The sequence below is a fragment of the Octopus sinensis genome, linkage group LG10 (genome assembly GCF_006345805.1).
Source record: "Octopus sinensis linkage group LG10, ASM634580v1, whole genome shotgun sequence".
In the NCBI taxonomy this organism is placed as follows: domain Eukaryota; kingdom Metazoa; phylum Mollusca; class Cephalopoda; order Octopoda; family Octopodidae; genus Octopus; species Octopus sinensis.
Window position 1 is genome coordinate 29,768,841 of NC_043006.1, and position 22,878 is coordinate 29,791,718.

A 22,878-nucleotide genomic window follows, 5' to 3' on the forward strand; every position below is an offset into this window, starting at 1 on the left:
ATCTGGACGGTCGCACTGATGACCTACGGACATTTATGTAAGTAAAATTACGTAATATGTTAATAGTGAAACATGTATGCGAATAATCCATATTTTCATTGCTTTTTCTTTTGTTTTGCTCGATTACATTTTGGTTGTTTGGCTAAATTTTTCTTGAGAACATTTCTTAGTGATAAGACCACAGCGGATCTATTTTTAGCATAAGGGTGGTTTCCTTCTAATATGTATATAATACAATTTTACTGAACCTTCAGTTTTTTTATATGCTAGACCACTGCTGTGAAATCGATGTTAATTAAATTAACATCTAATTTCTCACCCTCATTTTAAATTTAAATTTATATATCGTAAAAAGCACCATCCGATTGTGGCCGTTGCCAGCTTCATCTGGCCCCCATGCCGGTGGCACATAAAAAGCACCATCCGATCGTGGCTGTTTGCCAGCCTCGTCTGGCACCTTTGCAGGTGGCACGCAAAAAGCACTCACGGAGTGGTTGGCGTTAGGAAGGGCATCCAGTTGTAGAAACACTGCCAGATCAGACTGGGCCTGGCGCAGCCTTCTGGCTTCCCAGACCCCAGTTGAACCGTCCAACCCATGCTAGCATGGAAAATGGACGTTAAACGATGATGATGATGATGATGATATATATATATATATGAATGTGAGTATATGTGGTTATGTATGTGTATTTAGCCTCCAAAGGCTCTGAAATGGAGCATCCTCAAGAAAAATGAATTTCATTTTCGAAATCTGCATCTCAAAGAGAAGAATAAACTGGCATTGCAAATGGAGATGGTACAGAACCATTTGTAACTTATAATAAAAGAGGTGTTAAAGAATTTTCTTTGTCTTCTTCTTTTCATTAGATTATTTACTCTTTGCCAAACCCATAAAACTTGGATTTTCTATATCTGAAGCATTTCGGCTTTAGCTTGGATCCCGACTATGTTGATAGCTCAGTATTTGGGTCAAGTGCTTCTCTGGAAATACCCCAACTTCACACCCAACCTGACCTTAGCCACTTGCTCTATACCAAATATACACTTCATATATTTGAACTTATCTAAAAATATATATATATATTCTTTTATTTGTTTCAGTCATGTTGACTGTGGCCATGCTGGAGCATCACCTTTAGTTGAACACATCGACCCCAGGACTTATTCTTCATAAGCCTAGTACTTATTCTATCAGTCTCTTAGCTGAACTGCTAAGTTACGGGGACGTAAACACACCAACGCCAGTTGTAAGCGATGGTGAGTGACACACACACACACACACATACGACAGGCTTCTTTCAGTCTCCGTCTACCGAATCCTGAAGCTATACAGATACATATATTAATATATACCTGCAAAACGTAACCACATGTGAATCATTGGCGATTTTCTTCCTCCGTCTTCCTTTCTATTGGACTCTCCTCTGTTTCTGAAGAAGAGCATTGCCCGAAACATTAAACCATCTTTTTCTCCTTCCCTGAATGTCTGCTAACTTTACATGTGTCCTCACATTGTTGTTTTTTTGTGTTTGTTCTTTTTTGGGGATTTACTATATATTAATGATATATATATATATATATATATATATATATATATATATATATATTTATCATTAACAGGATTAAGGCAATGAGCAAGTAGAGTTGTTACTTCTCCTAGAAAAATGTTTGAGGCAGCATTTCGTCTGCTTTTATGTTCTGAGTCCAAATTCCACCACAGTCAACTTTGCCTTTCATCCTTTTGGGATCAATAAATGAGTACCAGTTGAGTGCTGGGGTGGATGTAATCGACTTACACCACTCCCCAAAACTACTGAAACTAATGTAAATTAGCAAGATGTCTCTACCTCTTTCTGGTTGTCCATCATCACGAGTGAGACAACTCTGATCTTAAACTATTTATCTCCCTTGGTTATTCAATCCTCAGTATATTTACAGTGTATACTTCTGACTACACTAAGTAAAAAGGAATAAAGACCCCTTTCAGTCACAAATGATCATGGGATTGCACTTAGTAAGTTCCCCTCCTAGGAACAAATATGGGCAAAGTTGTCTGTGTTAGATCAGCAGTTGCCTATGCATATCGGCATCCCCTCTCCAAGCCACTGATGTTATCCCAAGGGAAATGGCAAAGGCCATGATACAGCTTGGCACCAGTGATGTTGCAACTCATTTCAACAGCTGAGTTAACTGGAGCAACATGAAATAAAGTGTCTTGCTCAAGAATGCAATACAAAGCCCGGTCCAAGAACTGAACTCAAGACCTCATGATTATAAGCTCGACACTCTCACCACTGAGCCATGCATCTCAGCATATCATATGGTCACATGACAGATAATGATGGCTACATACTTTTGCTATTGTTGGTAGTAACAGATAATGTGAGACTTGCAACCAATTGATAAACAATATTGCTGTTATTACTAACATACTAACATATATTCATTGTAAATATACAAATGATAATTTTTTTTTTTCATATCATTGTCATCATGTGTGTGTGTGTGTGTGTGTGTGTGGTGTGTGTATGTGTGTGTGTGTGTGTGTATGTATGTATGTATGTATGTATGTATGTATGTATGTATGTATGTATACACAGGCACACTCGCCCTATTATCACGGTTGGTAACTTCAATGTGTCATTTTGGGTAAGAGTCCAGTGGACTTGATGGTATACTTATGACTCTGGTTTCAGAAATGAGGAGAGAACAAAGAAGAAGGCTGCTAGAAGTCCATAATGCAAATGATTTGCTGACCTGCAACACTAACTGCAGCAAACCAGCCAGCCAGCCACTGTTAATCTAGTTAATCTAGTAGGTACACAAGCCAGATTGGCCATATTTTCATCAGAAACAAGGACAGGCAGATGCTTGTAAATGCAAAGTCCTTCCATGGTGCAGAATGTACAACTCAACAGAGTTTAGTGTTAACTTCAGACTTAGGTTTAGAAGGATTCAGAGATACAAGCCAGTCTGGAAAAGGAGAATATGGAAGCTTAATGATTCATTAAACAATCAGAAGTTTAGAGAAGTTCTAACTGAAGTATTTGATGAGAAGGAAGAGAGAGAGAGAGATAACAAAGAGAAATACTGGAAGTTCTTATGAGACAACCTATTAAGGGGTACAATATGAAGTTGGGTCAAAATTCCAGCCAGACCAAGGTTGACACAGTGGTGGAACAGTGAGGTGGACAGGGCCCTCAAAGTGAACGGACAGGTTTAGCAAGTGTTGGAAAATTAAAGTGGTATATCAGGTGGCCAGGAAGGGAAGCTAATGAATGTGTTTATCTAGTAAGGAGTAGGAGCAGGAAGGAAGTGGTTTGCCAATGTCTTACAGCATGAAAATCAGAAGCATGAGATGTTCTGGATCGCAAGACAGTCTATAAGTGAGAATCAAGATGTTGTAGGAGAGAAGTGAATGTGTGGAAGGATAAAGGTACACTTGCACTTTTAGTGATTCTGGAAAGAAAGAGGCATGAAAGTGCTACAATGAAAGGCAATTAAATATGAAGAAAGGAAAGTCTTCCCAATGTGAACCCAATGGAAGGAGAAGCTATCCTAGTTAGCAGCAGTATGATAGTTAAGGTAATTAAGGATATGAAGAATGGGAAAGTCCCTGGTCCATCAAGAATCATCAGTGAAATGCTTAAAATATCCGGCAGAGTAGCACACAGCCTAGTCCCCTGTATAGTTAATCAGGTTGTACAGGAAAGTGTCATACCCAATGAGTGGTATAGCAGCATTATAGTCAATTGTTACAAGGGTAAAAGAGATGCCAGGAGAGAAGTAATTAGAGAGGTATCAAATTGCAGGACCAGGTGGAAGTTACAGAGAGAGTTATAACCCTCTTAATGAAGAACAGAATTAGACAAGATGTGATGCAGCTTTGCTTCATGTGAGAGGGATGCAGAGTGCTATTGATGTCATCTTCTTAGTCTACAGGAGAAGTATTTAGCTAGAAGTAAGCCATTGTACTTGGCATTTGTTGATCTGGAGAAAGCTCTTAATGCAGTCCTTTGTTCTGTTATCTGGTTGTCTCTGAAGAAGCTAGAAGAAGACAAACGGCTTGTGAATGCCATTCAAGCCATGTACAGGGTGCAGTCAGTGAGGTGAGAGTTAGCCATGAGTACAGTGATTAATTTAGGGTATAGGTAGAAGTTCACCAGGGCTTGGTTCTCAGTCCACTCCTATTCATCATTGTCCTTCAGACTATAACAGGAATTTAAGACCAGCTGCTCTTGAGAACTATTATATGTCAATTACCTCATTCTCATAGCAGGATCTATAAAAGAATTAGAATAGAAATTCTTGGTGTGAAAGCAAAACTTGGAATCGAAGGGCCTTAAAACTAACTTAGGAAAGACCTATGTTCTAATAAGCAGGAAAACAGAGAGGACGCTATCCCTTCAGGTAAATGACACTGCTCAATATGTAGGAAAGATGTAGGCAGAAATTTCATAGAGTACCCAGTGCAAGCTACGGACACACAAGGGGTGTAGTAGAATCACAGGAAGATTAAGAGAAAGTAGTGTTTGTATTTGGAAGACATGTGCAGAAGCAATAAACATTAGGGACACACAAGAAACAGATTATCAGTTCATGCCAAAAAGTTATGATCCAATTTAGGTGCTGAGCAAACTCAAACTCTCAGGCGGTGCTAACAAGCTCTGATTATTCTCAGATGAGAAGAACTTTGTCCAAAATCAAAAAGTGAACAGGAAGAATGACAGATGGTTCCGTGCCAGATACAGTAAAGTCCTCACTGTTATACACATCAAGTTCCCAACAGTGAGGGCCATATCATAGCGCCTCATGTTTTCATGCAAGATCTTAGGGTCAATACAGCAGCCTACATTGAGATAATGAAAATGGTTGTCAAGCCCTGGATTCAGATGGTCATTTGGAGGAGGCTGTACATCTTCTGCTCCCTCTTACACAACTTGAATGACACATGAGGGTATGGCAGAAAATTAGCCTCCTAGCTCTCCTGGTTTAAAACCCCTCGACTACTACATGTTGGGTACCATTGAGAAGGAGACCAACAAGCATAGCTACAATATCAAGGACTTGTTGATGGCTGCTATTGGGGACATTATGGCCAACATGAATATATATCACTTAACCAATGCATTCAGTCATTTCAGAAGCCATATCCAGGCAATAATCAAGGTTGAAAACATTTTTTTAAAAATCACATTTTGCTGCTACATGTATTTAAGAATGTATCAAAGTCTATGAAAATAAATAGTTTTTTTTCTAATATCTTTATTAATGCCACTACTTATTTTTGAAAGTCAGGTACTTTTTCTGACAGTCTCTTTTGCTGAATGGCTAAGTTACAGGAATGTAAACAAACCAACAGCAGTTATCAAGTAGTAATGGGAGATAAATACAAAGGCACACACACACATTTGGCTTAGGTATGGTGGGACTAATAAACTGGTGTAGAGCTAATGAAGCTCATAAGATAATTGTTTATTTGTTTGTCATTCTCCTTATTACATTCTGTACTTGACTAACACTTCCTCCTGAAGCATAAGTTTACTGAGTTCTACACCAGGTTAATTAATGAAGTTCATTAGATAATCATTTGTTCCTTTATCATCTCATTTTCTTATACACACACACACACACACACACACACAAGCTTCTTTCAATTTCTGTCAACAAAATCCACTCACAAAGGTTTGGTTAGTGCAATGCTATAATAGAAGACACTTGCCCAAGGAGCCACACAGTGGGGCTGAACCCAGAACCATGTGGTTGTGAAGCAAACGTCTTACAACATAACCATACATATATATATATATACGTACGTACATACATACATACATACATACAAAGAAAAAAGGAAGCACTCTATCAGTTACGACAACAAATGTCCCAACTGATACGATCAACAGAACAGCTTGGTTGTGAGATTAATGTGCAAATGGCTGAGCACTCCACAGACATGCATATGTACCCCTCTTACATATTTCTCAGGGGGATTCAGCATGATACAGAGTGTTAAAAAGCTGGCCCCTTAAAATACAGGTACTACACATTTTTGCCAGCTGAGTGAACTGGAGCACCATGAAATAAAGTGTCTTGCTCAAGGACACAATCTGCCACCAGGAATTGAACTTGCGACCCTGCGATTACAAGCCAAATACCCTAACCACTAAGCCACACGCCTTCACATGCATGTATGTATGTATGCATCTGTCTTGTACCTCGTCCCAAAACACTTCACATCATCTGTACTGCTGCCTATCACCTCCCTAACCCACACCTACTTCCTCCACCTTCCCATCCAACTGATATTCATAACTGACCACACCCCTACACATCTTCACTCTTCATTGCTTTATCCACCTCTCACTTCCCTTCAACACCCACAAACATACCTACCCATTCACCCTCTCCAATCCCTTGGACCACTTCTCTTATGCCCACCTTATTGTCATCTGAGGGTATGCCCTAACACTTCTTCACCCTCATCTCCCTTTTACCAGCTAGAGTACCAATGTATCTCCTTCTGAAAGACACCTGTTCCTGTCACCTCCATATTTTAGCCTCTCAACACCTGACAAAAAGGCACCTTCCTCAATAGTGCATCTCTCAGTTGAAGGGTCCTGTCTTGCAAAAGACTTGGTGAATTCACTAGTGTTGGTACCCAAGGAAAAAAAAACAAAAAAGAAAACTAGTACACTTTGAAAAGTGGTTGGTGTTAGGAAAGTTATCCAGCCTTTGAAATCATTTCAAAGCAGACACTGGAGCTTGGTCTTCTGACCGATCACTACCTGTCAAACCATCCAACCCATGCCACCATGGAAAATGCATATTTTATTACTGTTTTACTATATTTGTCACAGTGGATTTTGCCTTCGCATGTGGTTGCCAATGGATACTTGACACTGATGAAGCTCAAAGAGGCAAAAATGCACATTTAGCAATACCACTATCACTGCTACAAGATTTTTCATCTACTGCTGACATATTTCTCTGCATTATTTAACCTTTCAGTATTTAAACCGGCCATATCCGTCCAAAATATTCAAATTGCTTTATATTCAAACTGGTCAGGGCCTGCCTCTCACACCTATCCTACACTGTTAGTGTAAAAAAAAACTATATCACCAAAATTTTTAAATTACAAGATAATGCATGCTTAATTCAAAACAAAGTGAATAAACAGGCATTACTTTTGACAGAGAAATCTGAACACTAAAGGATGAAGACAGTATGTTCATAAGATTATTTCCAGACAAATACTGCAGGTAATTGGCCTTTCAAAGATATATCTGCTTTAAGTAGGATACACAGATTGATATATATATATCTTTTATTTGTTTCAGTCATTAGACTGTGGCCATGCTGGAGCACCACCATGAAGAATTTCAGTCTAACAAATTGCCCCCAATACTTATTTTTTGAAGTGAGATATATATATATATATAATATATATATATATATATATACATTCATATATATGCATATATAAATAAATAAATGCAGTTATATACATATGTATATACATTCATATATATATATAAATGTGTGTATGTATATATATATATATATATATATTATATATATATATATATACACACATAAATAATACATGTACATATATATATATATATATATATATATGCACATATATAAAATTATACATATAAGCATAATGCATGTTAAATGATGAAGATGATATACATACATAAAAATATACATACACATATATACAAGTGAAGGCACATGGCTCAGTGGTTAGAGCATCGAGCTCACAATCATGAGGTAGTGAGTTCAATTTCTGAACCAGGCTGTGTATTATGTTCTTGAGCAAGACACTTTATTTCACATTGCTTCAGTTCACTCAGCTGTAGAAATGAGTTGCAACATCACTGGTGCCAAGCTGTATCGACCCTTTTGCCTTTCCCTTGGATAACATCAGTGGTGTGGAGAGGGGAGGCTGGTATGCATGGGCATCTGCTGGTCTTCCATAAACAACCTTGTCTGGACTTGTGCCTCAGAGGGGAACTTTCTAGGCGCAATTCCTAAGGGGGTCTTTACTTTTACATGTAAACATATACAGACATACATGTGCATGTATGTATATATATCATCATCATCATCATTTAACATCCGCTTTCCATGCTAGCATGGGTTGGACGATTTGACTGAGGTCTGATCTGGCAGAGTTTCTACAGCTAGATGCCCTTCATAACGCCAACCATATGGACAGATAGGTGCCTCACCTTGTTTGTTGTTACATTTCAGCTGATGTATTCTCCAGCCTTCATCAGGTGTTCTGGTGGAATTTCGAACCCAACCCTATTCTCATTCCTAAGGTATTCTTTATTGCTGCTGTAGCTTTTTTCTGTTGATAGTATTTCCCAAGATTGAACTGAGAATCCAAGGGTCAGTAGCCCACACTCTTATCCACTACACTATATGCCCGATGTGAATGTTTTGGGCTTATAAACCTAATATTTTATCTTTTCTTAATACTGGTTCCCATATTACACTCATATCTGCACTAGGTCTGCTTAGGAGTTTATTGTGTCCTAACATATGTGCAGAGACTTGGGAAATAATATCAACAGAAAAAAAATGACATGTATATTATGAAAATGATGTACATAGTTCCTCATCTCAAAAATATAGAATAGTATATATGTATATATAAAGGGGCCTCACAAAGGCAAAGTGGCCAAGTTCCTTTCAAGCGTTGGGCCTCAAAGTAGCTGAGTTCCTTTCAAGAATTGGGCCTCACAGAGGCATTGACTGAGATCTTTGGCATTATGTCGTGCTTGAGAAGAAGACCCATCAAACAGCAAAATTGCAGTCATGACAGATACTGGTGTCACGTAAATGGGAACCAAGCCAGTGGCACGTAAAAGCACCCATTACACTCTTGAGGTGATTGGTGTTAGGAAGGGCATCCAGCCATAGAAAACCATGCCAAATCAAACTGGAGTCTGGTGCAGCCTTCCAGTTTACCAGCCCTGGTCAAACCGTCCAAACCATGCCAGCATAGACAACAGACGTTTAATGATGATGATGATGATATATATATATTATATATATATATATATATAATATATATATATATATACATACACGTACGGATGGGTCTTCATGAATACAGCAATGCACCAGATAAATGACTAAGGCGAGATGTGTGGCACATTGCTGGACTCATGAAGACCTGTCCACCACAGAAGAATTGATACTAGTGCTGGTGCTATGTGAAAAGCACTCATGCTGGGGCCACATTGATAGCACTGGTGCTGGTGCCACATAAAAAACACCCTGCACACTCTGTGGAGGGGTTGACATTAGGAAGGACATCCAGATATGGAAACCATGTCAGAACAGACAATGGAGCTTTATGCAGTTCCTGGCCTTACCACCTGCGGTCAAACCTTCCACCCCATACAGACGTTAAATGATGATGATGATGTATACATATACATACATGTATGTCTATATATACATATATATATATATATATATATATATATATTGAATGAGGTCACAGAAGTGTGATGAAAGAACTCTGGCCGAAATACAATTAATATAAAATGAAGCTGAAGCAAATGAACACCAAATATATAGTGCATGTGTTTTTATTGACTAACCTGGCAACATGACCATCCCCAAACACAACAATATATATATACATATATATATATATATATATATATATATATATATATATATATATATATATATAGAGAGAGAGAGAGAGAGAGAGAGAGAGAGAGAGAGAGAGAGACATATATGTATGTATGTAAATGTATTTATGCAGTGTACTTATTCGTTTAGATCATCAGCGAAAACTCCTCGTATTTATATATATATATATATATATATATATATATATATATATATATACAATTTATATATATATATATATATATATATAAATGAATAGGTACACTGCATAAGTGCAATAATTGGTCACAAGTTAGGTTCAAAGTTCACAGCTGAGGCTGGAGCTCAGGATCCGTAGTAGGCTTGGACAATGAAACCAAGGCAAGACAAGTATTTCAGGTCATTTAGAATATTTAATTAGAGTAAGGTGAATCAAAAAACAGAGATGTAGAATTGATTAATGTCTTAAAACTGTTTCTGGGATATCCCACATGATGGGTCGACATCTCCATACAGTGAGTATTCCATCATCAAAGACAAGGTGTGTATGCAGGAAAGTTCCAGACAGAAAATTCCCAGTAGATAGAAGAATAAAACAGTAGTCTGTGTCTGGATCTTTCCTGCAAACACTCCTTGTCTCAGATGACGGAATACCCAGTGTATGGAGGTGCTGACCCCTCACCCGGGATGTCCCAGAAACAGAGGTAAGACATTAATCAATTCTACATCTCTGTGTTTTGATTCACCTTACTCTAATTAAATATTTTAAATGACAGAGATACTCATCTTGCCTTGGTTTTGTTGTCCATTTATATATAGATATATACGTCCATACATACATATATACTTATATATACATACACACACACATAGATAGATAGATAGATAGACACACACACACACATATACATACATACAAATATATATATATGGCCTGCTTGCTTAGCCAGCAGGGTGGCGTCATTTGAAGGCTAAAAGAATGTGAAGTGCATTGTGACCAGCGATGTGTAGCAACATCTGATAGCCTGGTCAGTCACGTGATCACGTGATATATATATATATATATATATATATATATATATATATACACACACACACACATGTATGGTGGAAGTCAGCTCATGCTTGAATAAGACAACTTACACTTTCTAAGGATTTCGAGCATAAAGTTGACCCCCACTTTCCTCTGGGTTTGTTGTCTTGCCAGCTGCATGGCGATCTTAACTGTGCTGGTGTCATGTATAAAGTACCCAGCTCACTCTGTAAAGTGGTTGGCATTAGTAAGGGCATCCAGCCATAGAAACCTTGCCAAAATAGACAACTGCTGTATGATAGTCCTTGGACACATCGGTTCCTCTCAAATTCCAAGCGATATATTCTAATATGGAACATGGACCTCTCTCTCTCTCTCTCTCTTTCTATACATGTGTGTGCGCGCACACGTGTGCATGCGTGTGTGAGTGTGTGCGTGTGCTTTATACCCTTTCTACTTTAACAAAGTCACGGAAAAGTACGTGTGTGTCTAACCCATGCCATCATGGAACACAGACGTTATATGATGTGTATGCGTGTGTGTATATTAATACCCTTTCTCCTTTAACAAAGTCACAGAAAAGATGAACACATATACATATATATACGTACGTGTATATTATGTGTGTGTGTGTGTGTGTGTGTGTGTGTGTGTGTGTGCGTGCGTGTAAGGTGTAGAGCGAAAAGTATAAAGTGCTTCTTCTACTTCCAAGAACATGTTTCGAAAATTATTTGCTGTCTATTTGTCATTTCCCTGTGGACTTATGCAACGTTAATTGATATCTATATGATATGAATAATATTAATAACATCCTTTTAAGAAAATTAATACAAAGAAGAATGAAATATATATTCTTCGTTGGTGCTAGAATATAAATTTTGAAATATTATTAAATATTACCAAATATATTTGCTACACAACAAAGTGGAATGAAAACGCTAATCGATTCTTTGGGACATGTTTTTAAATCTGAGCACATGTTAATTTATCTTCACCGATTCCAGCATCAGTTTTAGTTCACAACTCCAGGGAAGTTGATACGAAACTTTTTACATGTTCATTAATTTCTTTCCAATTCTCAATTTTATTCACTTTTTCTTTTTTCTTTTTTTTTTTTAAGAAATAGACAAAAAAAAAATAGTTGGAATTCGTGTTATAATATTCCAAGCGTGGCTAATAAATAGAAGAAAGAACTTGGCCGTTTCTGCTTTCGGAACGGAACTCATTACAACCGACTGAACGGAAGCTAAAAAAAAAAACTCTGAACAAGAAACACAGAATGAAAATGGTCCTAGAAACAGCAGACCAAATAGAAAGAAAGAATTATAAACACACGGAAAATGAGATCTGTTTTTCTTTCGAAATAAAGAATGACAAACGAAAATCTAAATTATTCAACGAACTTTCGTAAAACCGCTCTCTCTCTCTCTCTCGACCACTTATATAAGTCTAAATTGATAAAATAATTATTCATGTTACTTCGCTTCTTCTGTTATTTATTCTGGTTAATTTCGTGTAAAAAAAAATATTTCCCATTATAACGCACAAGTTAGTATCTATTTCATTAAGATTAAATAGACTGTAAATTCATGAAGCTACTAACAGCCAATATGTATAATTCGTTTTCTTCAACAGAAATGATGTATCCATCATATTACGAAGCCAACACTATAGAAACTGCTAGTGAAATCTTTTGCTCGACAAGCAACAAGCGAGTTTGAAAACTTTTTATTTGTAATCAGCGAACCATGAAGACACGCACGCACATACATACATATGTGCGTGTGCATACAGATAGAAAGACAAACACAGAGAGGTATATGTACATATATATATATATATATATATATATATATATATATATATAATATATGAGAAAAGGAAGAAAAATAGGAAAATTGACGTACGGACGTCATTTACTCAAAGACATTCAAATTCCTGACATATACATTTATATACATACATATATGCATGCATATATTTATATACATATTTTATTGTCTGGGGAGAGTCGTTCTGTTTTAATTAACACGCTCACCGGTTCGATTTCCACTCATTTACTTAGTTTTCCTAAAATTTTCGTTGCTTCTTGCAACCTCTTCAACAGTCGATGATATACATACATAGATATAGATATAAATATATTACATGTATACATGTATTCATTTATGTTCATATATATTTATAGAAGTGTGTGTGTGTGTGTGTAGACTATATATATATATATATATATATATATATTATATAATATATATATATATATATATAAAGTACGATACATACATACATACATACATACATACATACATACATAATTTCTCAATGGCATAATGATACTAAAAACCTGGTGCTTGAACTCAATAATATTCTTATGCTTCAGAATATCATCGAGTACAGAGCATAATGTGGAAAAAAAAATTTGACAAAGGAACAGGAAATTATGCAATGAACTTCGTAAGCTTATATCTTTATTTGCTGAGTTTCCATAGACTCAGAACTGAATGCTTGTGCATCAGAAGCTCTGACGAAGCTATAAGGTGATGTACAAACACACAGCTCTGAATCCACGGCATCTTATAGCAGAAACAGGTGTAAGCGAAGTAAATTCACTAAGTAATTTCCTGTTCCCTTGTCAATTATTTCGTTTCACATTATGCTCTTTACTCGACAAATGCTTTATCCTGAAGCTTTATATATATATATATATATATATATACATACACACACGTGCATATATACATTATATACATACATACATATATATAAATATATTACATACATTCATGTATGTGCATATATATATGTATGTATATGATATATTTATATATATACACATATATATGTGTGTGTATATATATGTATGTATAAGATATATGTATATGATATATATTTATATATGTGTGTGTGTATATATATATATGTATGATAGATATTTATATATACATATATATATATATATATATATATATTATATATATATATATATATGTGTGTGTGTGTGTATATATATGTATGTATATGATATATATTTATATATACATATATGTGTATATATATATGTATGTATATGATATATATTTATATATGCATATATATGTGTATATATATATATATATATTAGAAGGTTTATATATATATATATATATATTATATAATATATATATATATATTATATATATACATGAATGTAATGTGTAGTGTACAGAAATTGTATATATAGAAACACACGTACACACACAATATTTCATTTATAAAAGATGTCATAAAAGCAAAAATATATTCCAAGATAGGCTTTTACAACTGCTACAGTTCTTATAGCCATTTTTTTGTTTTTGTGAGATTACTTTAATCTTAATTAAGAAGAACCTAGACCCTCCGAGCAGTAATCCGGTGTTTATCTATTCCAAGCTTACTAAAACTTTTTCTCTACACACATATAGGAAAAGATCCATATATATATATATATATATATATTATATATATATATATTATATATATAATATATATATATATATATAGATAGATAGATGGATGGATGGATGGAGGATGGATGGATGATGGATGGATGGATGGATGGATGGATGGATGGATGGATGGATGGATGGATGGATGGATGGATGGATAGATAGATAGATAGATAGATAGATAGATAGATAGATAGATAGATAGATAGATAGATAGATAGATAGATAGATAGATACTCAAGCGCGCCTACATACACGTATACACACACACACACAAAACTTTATAATAAACCTCAAGAGTTTCCCTCTCTTATCAGCATCATTAATATTTTGACAGACAATTTGGTGACAAAGTTTGAACCTAATCGAAATGGGGAGAATTCCCCTTTATTTCTTAGTCGAAATGTATTTCATCAAAGTGATTTTCTTCCCAACCGACAGTGTTATTTATTATTAACCAGACTAACTAAATAAAATGTAATATTACAAACAATCTGATGGAGATCGCCTTGGGACGGTGAAGTGGCGATCGGAACTTTTGTTAGCATTAGCAACGAATAATGATAATAAAAATTGAATGTATTTCACTTTGATAAGACTGGTGTAGTAGTGCGCAAAAGATTGGAGAGAGATATGCTCTATTTGTACAATAAAAATGGTGATGATAGTGACGAATAAAGATGAAGTTACAATTGTAATTCTTGTATCTCAAGTGTTTTGACATTAGAGGATTAGTAAAGTAAATGAAAGTTGGAGGGTCAATAAGTTAGATGTGTGGAAACTAACACATGTTGCTTTATAAAGTTTTGATCGTCAGGACGGGATGGTAGATTGTGGATTCATCAATTCTCCGTGAAACATTTTTCTTTTTTCTTTTTCTTTTTTTGTGTGAAGAAACGGAGAATAATTTATACTTCGAAACACTTTTAAATTTGTTGTTAAAATTGAGTTCTTTGTTACGGATGTGTAAATAGAGAAGGATTTTAGTAACGATGATGTTTTGTGAGTCTAATGATTTTTTACATAATGTGAGAGAAATCAACAAGAATAAAGGCACCGTCGTCAACAACATCGCCATCACTTCGACAATGAGAATGACGACGACGACGACGATGAAGGATGATGAGAAGATGAAGCTGCTTACCTGGGATGCAGTCAAGTGTTATTATTACAACCAGAAAAACGCTCCACTGGTAACTTTTCATGTCTCCACTTTGTAGAGGAAAGTAATAAACTTAGAATGAGTAAAATCTTCGGCCGACCATGACTAGCCTGCCCAGCCGAAACAGTGAAACACAACAAACAATTCTTCTTTCAATACAGAAAAAGCCCAATTTTTTCATCTCCGAATCCAAAACTGACTTCCTTTGCCCTCCCCTTCCTCTTACTCTCACTTTTACCATTCTATCAGTTTTCTTCTTTTCTTCCTTTTACATTCCCCTCTCTCTTTCCTATTTCTATCTTTCACCAATCTCCTCTCTCTTTATAATATACGCTGCCTCTTCCTCTTATTTGGTTTTGTTTTCTCCTTAAATTATTCTTCTCTTTCTCCTCCTCCCGCTCTTCTTTGAGCTTTTTTCTTCTTTTTGCCCATTCCACTTTCTCTCTTCTCTCTCTCTCCCCATCTGTCTATCTATCTATCTATCTATCTATCTATCTATCTATCACACGTTCTTTTTCGCTATCTCTCCACCTCGTTTTTTTCCCTCTAATTCTTTAAAATTGACCAGAGATGATCGAATTGTCTATGAAATTCATCGACCTCTCTCCCAGGTCATTTTCTGTTTTATCTAAAAAAATATTTCTTTTACTCACAGCCATTTCTCTCTCTGTCTCTCTCTCTCTCTCACACACACTAACTCACTCACTCTCTTCCCCTTCTCTCTCTTCCTTTCTCTCTCTCACACGCACTAACTCACTCTCTCTCTCTCTCTCTCTCTCACTCACTTTACCATTTCTGTTTGTGTCACTCATAAATAAAGTTCACTTACAACTTTTTACCATTTTTTAAAAACTATTCTTTACGCATGTACATGCTCAATAGACAGACGTTGAGATACAATCATGCATATTGTTATATCAATAAATGTCGCGCTTTATATCACCACCACCACCATCATCATTATTAAACGGCAGAAGTTACAAAATGACTCAAAGTTCGATAGTTTCGTTTATGGCACAATAAATTCCATAAATTCATAAACGAAACTCCCGACCCGTGATTCAATTTGTAATTTCTGTCGAATATATAATATTCATATCGAATTCTATTATTTGTTCAACCAAACTTCTGTGTGTGTTTATATGTGTATGTATGTGTATATACATATATGTATGCATATATTCCTTTATTCTTTTACTTGTTTCAGTCATTTGACTGCGGCCTTTATTCGAGCAAATCGACTGCAGGACTTATTCTTTGGTAGCCTAGAACTTATTCTATCAGTCGTTTTTGCCGAACCAGCAGGAGACAAACACAGACACACACACACACACACACACACATTTATATTTACGACGGGCTTCTTTCAGTTTCCATCTACCAAATCCATTCACAAGGCTTTGGTCGGCCCGAGGCTATTGTAGAAGACACTCGCCCTAGGTGCCACGCAGTAGGACTGAACCCGGGACCATGTGTTTGGTTAGCAAGCTACTTACCACACAGCCACTCCTGCGCCCATATATATATAATATTCGTCAAAAATTTTATTGTGCGTGCGAGTGTGTATGTGTGTGTGTTTGTGTGCGTGAGTGTACGAGTTTAGTTAGAGATTGCGTGTATTTCTATATATGTTTATGAATGTTTGTTACATTTTCGTCTCTCCCCGTATTTTTGACTTGTTATCTCATCGAAGTCCCCACGGCCAATTAATCTGCTTCACTTTTATATTTTATTTTCGTTATTTTCCGATATTTCACTTGTCAAGAAATCTTCTCTTCAAATCTTCTCACTATTCCTTATTTTCTTTCTTAAAAATACACGCTTTCACATACTCACACACACACACACACACACACACACACAACACACACATACATACATACATACACACATACATACATACACACACATACATACACACATACATACACACATACATACATACACACACATACATACACACACATACATACGTACATACACACACATACATACATACATACATACATACATACATACATACATACATACATACATACATACATTCATACACACACACACACACACATACATACATACATACATACATACATACATACATACATACATACATACATACATACATACATACATACGTGAGAGCAACAACATCTTCAGAATTGGAGAAGAACCACTGTGTAGGTACTCTGAGACTGCAACTGTCTCATGCAACCCAAAGACAGACTGCACTGTCCTACCTAAACAGATGCTTGGAAGAGAAGCAGGCATCATAGCAGCAAAATGCAAAGCATGGGTACATATCCCGTAAGTGAGAGGGCAACAATAGCACTGACAGGAAGAGTAGCCCCTACTGGACCTTACAATACATCCCACCTAGAAGACATTTCTTCACTATCCACAAACAGGAGATAGCTATTAAGTACTTGATAAACAACAAGGAGAAATATACCACCAAACCTCCACGTTGTGATAAAAAAAATGTCGGCTCTGCTATACCAATGTGGAAGATATCACCCACATCCTCAGCAGCTGCCCCAAAATGTCTACGAGATACTATCTGTCCTTGAGGCATGATATAGTTGCAAAGACTATTTACAATGCTATCCGAAGGAAGGACTGCCGAGATATATAACATCAAAAGCATATCAGGACCAGCAGGTATTCACACCTTTAAAAACAAGTATTCCTTGTTGAACACCCCAATAAAAACACCAATTTGATGCAAATATAACAGACCTGATATTCTTCTGCAGGACAGGGAACAAAAGTCATGCAGTGTTGTAGAAGCCAGCTGCCCAACGGATGTGAATGTACAATCGAAAGTCCAGGAAAAGAGTATGTTTATGGTGAATTAATGCGGAACTTACATCACTTGTACCCTGACTACGGATTCTCGTTTGTACCTATCATCGGTGGGTGTATTGGGTTATGTAAATCACATATTTGCACAAAAACCTAGAAATACTCGAATTCGTGGAGAAAGAGCAAAAGAAACTGACGTGGATTCTCCAAATCCAATCTATTAGTGGCACAGTGAAGATGTGCATCTATTCACATAAGAATCTCACATGGAGAATTTTTAGAACGTCTTGCAGATCTTCACTGTGTCACTAACAGATTGGATTTGGAGGATCCACGTCAGTTTCTTTCGCTCTTTTTCCATGAATTCACGTATTTTTAGTTTTCTGTGCAAAGTTGTAGGTGCATAACATAATACACATAATACAAACGAGAATCCATAGTCAGGGTACAAGTGATGTAAGTTCCGCATTAATTCACCATAAATATACTCTTTTCCGGGACTTTGAGGGTATGCATGGACATTTCAACCAACACACCAACTCAATCACATATTTACAAACAGCGAGAACTCTCTTAACTCAAAAAGTGTTGTCGCTTTGTTAGCGACCGGCTTGAACCCTCCTGAGAAGAACTTAAATAAAACCCAAAGAAAAATCATACACAAACATGAATATATTTCTTGCTTACATACACGAACCAACGATGAACTTTGTACGTGGTCGCTCGAAGATAATGTAGTACTGTATAGTGTGTTTGAAAAGAAAAAGGTCGGGATGTCGGGATGGAGTTAGTTGGAATGCCTTTTCAGTGTTGGTCTGCTTGATTAGAGCTGACTTGACGAGTGAAACCTTCTTTTCGCTCCTCTTTCCTTTCATTGACTCTAAGGTACATCTTAAAGACCTGTTGCTCAATTGCAGGTTCCATTGAAGATCACAAGTGTATGGCACCATCACACACATATTTCTTGATTAGTATCAATGTTGTTGGTATATGACATATTCATATCCTCTGTTTAAATATGTGACCGGCAAATTCGATAACCAAAGAGACATTTGAAAATGCTTGTCTAGTCTCGGATGTCATTAATTAATCAATCAATCCAAAAGCAGAAAGCAGAATACGGTAGCAGTGGCTGCCGGTTGGCTCCTCTTTTCTTCTCTGCCTTGGCGAAAGTTCTTCGCCCTCTCTCTTGTAATCTGCACGAAGTAAATTCGTATGAGAGATCATTTCAGCTCTATTTTTCCTCCATAATCATAAACTTACTTTCTTCATAATGCACAATTTGTTGTTATTTTCTCAAAATTTTAAAAATCAACTTCTATTTCTCAAATATCAGTCTTGAAGCAATCTCTGTATCTCTAAGCATGCTTGTTTTGAGGTCTTTTGCGCTCCATCAATTCCTCATAAAAAGCTATTTTAGGAAACTGCCATTATTTAGCCGTAATATTTGATCATTTAACTCAGGCTACTTTTATGAGACGAGTTTTAATGCCCAAGCACTGCTGTAACAGAAATCTTACTGCAGACAGTTTCGTTCAGATGCAAATATTGATGGTTCATAGCAAGGATCACCAGGACCAGGAGAAAACATCAGTTTTGCTTTAAAGAAATATATCGAGAGCAAACAGCTGAAAAATCTATCTTTTATTTCTGGAAGATCAAATCTCCTAATCAGATTTCTGAGTATTATAGCAAATGTTTTGCCCTTTACCTTTAAGAGCTGTAAGTAAATTTAAAACAAAAAAAAAAAGCCTGCTGCTTTCACGAACACAGTATTAGGTTTTGCATCTGAAGGTGACACTGACCACACTAATATGTGTTTCCATATTCTTTTTATTACCATAAGTACAACAATTATTTAAATAAACCTAATTACAAAACTGACCGACAGAGTTGTGTTCTGTTCGTGAGTTCAACATCCCAACTTTTTATAACTTGTAGTCACTCTTCTAGAACCTTCGGCAGAACTAGTAGGCGGGAAATTTCCCAAAACTTACTTTCAAGTCCGTTGCTTATTTGGTCAAGCGATGTTCAAGAAAGCGGTAGTGCCTTTTATAGCAAGACAGTTAAATTCTCATAGCCGGTCTTTGCTTTTTATGATTCTAAACTGGGTTATCTAAGCGAGATGGTATAAAATTCTGTAGAAGTTTCTTTCCAAGAGTCTTTTCATGGGTATGTTATAAAACAAACGTGACGAATATAAATAAATAGATAGACAGACAGACAGACAGATGAACGGACGGACGGACAGACAGACAGACAGATAAATAGATATAGATATGTATGTGTGTAAGACAGCGTGTGTGTGCGCGCGAGTGTGTGTGTGTGTGTGTGTGTGTGTGTGTGTACGAGGGCGTGTGACCCAGTGGTTCGGGTATTGCACTCACGATCGCGAAATCGTAGTTTCAGTTCCTTGGCCGGGTGGTGCGCTGTGTTCTTGAGCAAAACACTTCATCACACGATGCTCTGCGATCACCTCTACACCTGATGCATAGCACAGCATACACCTGTTAATAAAGGGAGTCAGCTAATGTACGGCACATGCATTTGATCACCAGAAACAAATCATTTTGTGCAGGTCGTTCGGCAAAAAGCTGAACACTCATACGTTGTCTTCGACGGGGAGAGATCGACATTACATATATATATATATATATCATCGTGATGGTTGTTCCCTATATTTTCAGTCGTTCACTCGATCGAACGATAAAACTGAACCATGAACCATGAACGCACCCAAATGCTTATCTGAAACAGCTGTATGCCTATAAATAAATAAATAAATAATAAATAAATAAATAAATAAATGAATTTATAAATAAATGTGCATAACCCATTCTTTCTCTCTAATTTGTGTGTGTGCGTGTATGTGTAGGCCGATGCAACTATGTATCTATATGTGTGTGTATGCAATTTTGTGTGTGTGTATATATACACACATATGTATAAATATACATACATACATAGAGAGGGAGGGGAGAAAGAGAGAGAAAAGAGTTATGAGAACACAGAAGCAAATACAATCAATAATTTAAAATCGACCAAATACATACCAAGTGTTATAGCATAAAGACAATGGTATTCTACATAAGATAGGTCATTTGTACTTGCCACACCAATTCACTTTTCTGCCACTTTTAATAGAAAAACACCTTTTTATGAACAATGACTTTGTGCGTTGAATGTGTCATTATGTAATTTTAATATTGTGCGTAGAAATGTAGGTTCGCAAGGCATTGAACTAATGTAAGTTTGTTTTTTTCGTTTTTTGTAATTCTTTCAGTTTTGACCGTCGCTTTTTTAACTGTAAGCATCAATTACGAAATATTTAGGATGTACCTGCAAAATACGATAAGATCTGGTATATTGTGCGGTTTATTCACTGCATCATTACTAACATGAGAGCAGGTAGTGATGTAAGTCGGAATATTTTTTAATATGTTAACTGTTTGCTGTCTGAGGAGTTATTTCGGTAACTCGGAAATATATTGCCACAGACAATGCTCATTATTAGTCGGATCGTGACACATCTTGAAATTTCCAGCAGCCGTCTGTCCTGGAAGTGTCTAATGTCGTGCCATAACACAGTTCTGCTGCAGTAGATAAAATTTAGGTCTACCTTACTTGACGTTTTGATACCAAGTAGTTTAACAGGCAGATATTCCAACCAGCCACCAGTGTTGCCGTATGCTTTAAGTGAAGCTTTAAATTGACAACGGAAACGTCTTATCATTCCATTTGCCGCAGGATGATAGACTGTAGTTTGGATTTTCCTAGTACCCAGCCATTGGATTCACTCAGCAAACTAAATTTAAACTGTCGGCCTTCGTATGTTGTTATTGTCGTTGGAGTTCCGAAACATGAAAGCCATTTGAAAAGCTTTCGTGACGGTGGAAGATGAAATATCACTAATAGGAATGGCATCAGGCCACCTAGAGAAACGATCAATACAGGTCAACAGAGAGGTGTAGTCTTGAACAGGAGACAAGGATCCAACAATATCTATTTATATTGTTGGAAATGAGCGTCCTGTAGAACAAATGTTCCCAGACTTGTTTTAATATAACAACGACCTGTAATGGTCATTCCTATTCATATCTGGCCATATGAACTGAACTGAAGTAAGTTTTTCTAATGCGACAACTCCTGGGTGAAATCACTAGTGAAGGGTTAAAAAAACTGAGCAGATAAAAAAGGTCGTTCATTCCAAGTAGAAATATCTCAGCAAATATGGAAACAGGAAAAGGAACAAGACGGAATTCTTAAGATGACACAAAGTTCTTTAATTGTAATAATTCTTCATCCGTTTCCTCATCCACACCATCTTTTTCCAAATCCATAGAATTATTGGAGTGGGATAGAGTGTCACTTACGCAATAATTTAGAGCCCTTGAGATAACGAATATCAGCAGTAAATTATAACACAAAATCAAAGCGTCTAACCTAAGTAGGAGAATGTTTATCTAATTTAGAATGAAATGCAAAAGTGAACAGCTTATCGTCTGTATATATGACAAAATTTCTTCGTTCTAGAAAATTACGAAAAGGCATAACAGATAGATATGCCACAAATAATTCCCAACCGAAAGTACTTTCGGTTGAAAATTATTAGCGGCATATTACCTGCCGAGATTAGATCTAATTTCGGCAGGTAACAAACACTTCGAGAAAAAAGACAAAGGTTCCCAAAAATCCAGAATAAACTATTGCCAAACACTACCGTTTCTTAAGTCAGATGAGAAAGATGTGCATCACGTGTGTTAATAAGGCGACTC

The 22,878-nt window shown here is 36.4% G+C and overlaps 1 protein-coding gene across 1 annotated transcript in view; it reads right to left on the reverse strand.

The window, feature by feature from the left end:
* The window catches only part of LOC115216329 (WSC domain-containing protein ARB_07867-like), a 180,296-nt gene extending 164,735 nt beyond the window's left edge, over window positions 1-15,561 (reverse strand). Inside the window, exon 1 of the mRNA XM_029785551.2 lies at window positions 15,284-15,561. Coding sequence (XP_029641411.1) covers window positions 15,284-15,344 — 61 coding nt within the window. The 5' untranslated portion in view covers window positions 15,345-15,561. The remainder of the gene's footprint in view (window positions 1-15,283) is intronic.
* Window positions 15,562-22,878: the final 7,317 nt, after the last annotated feature.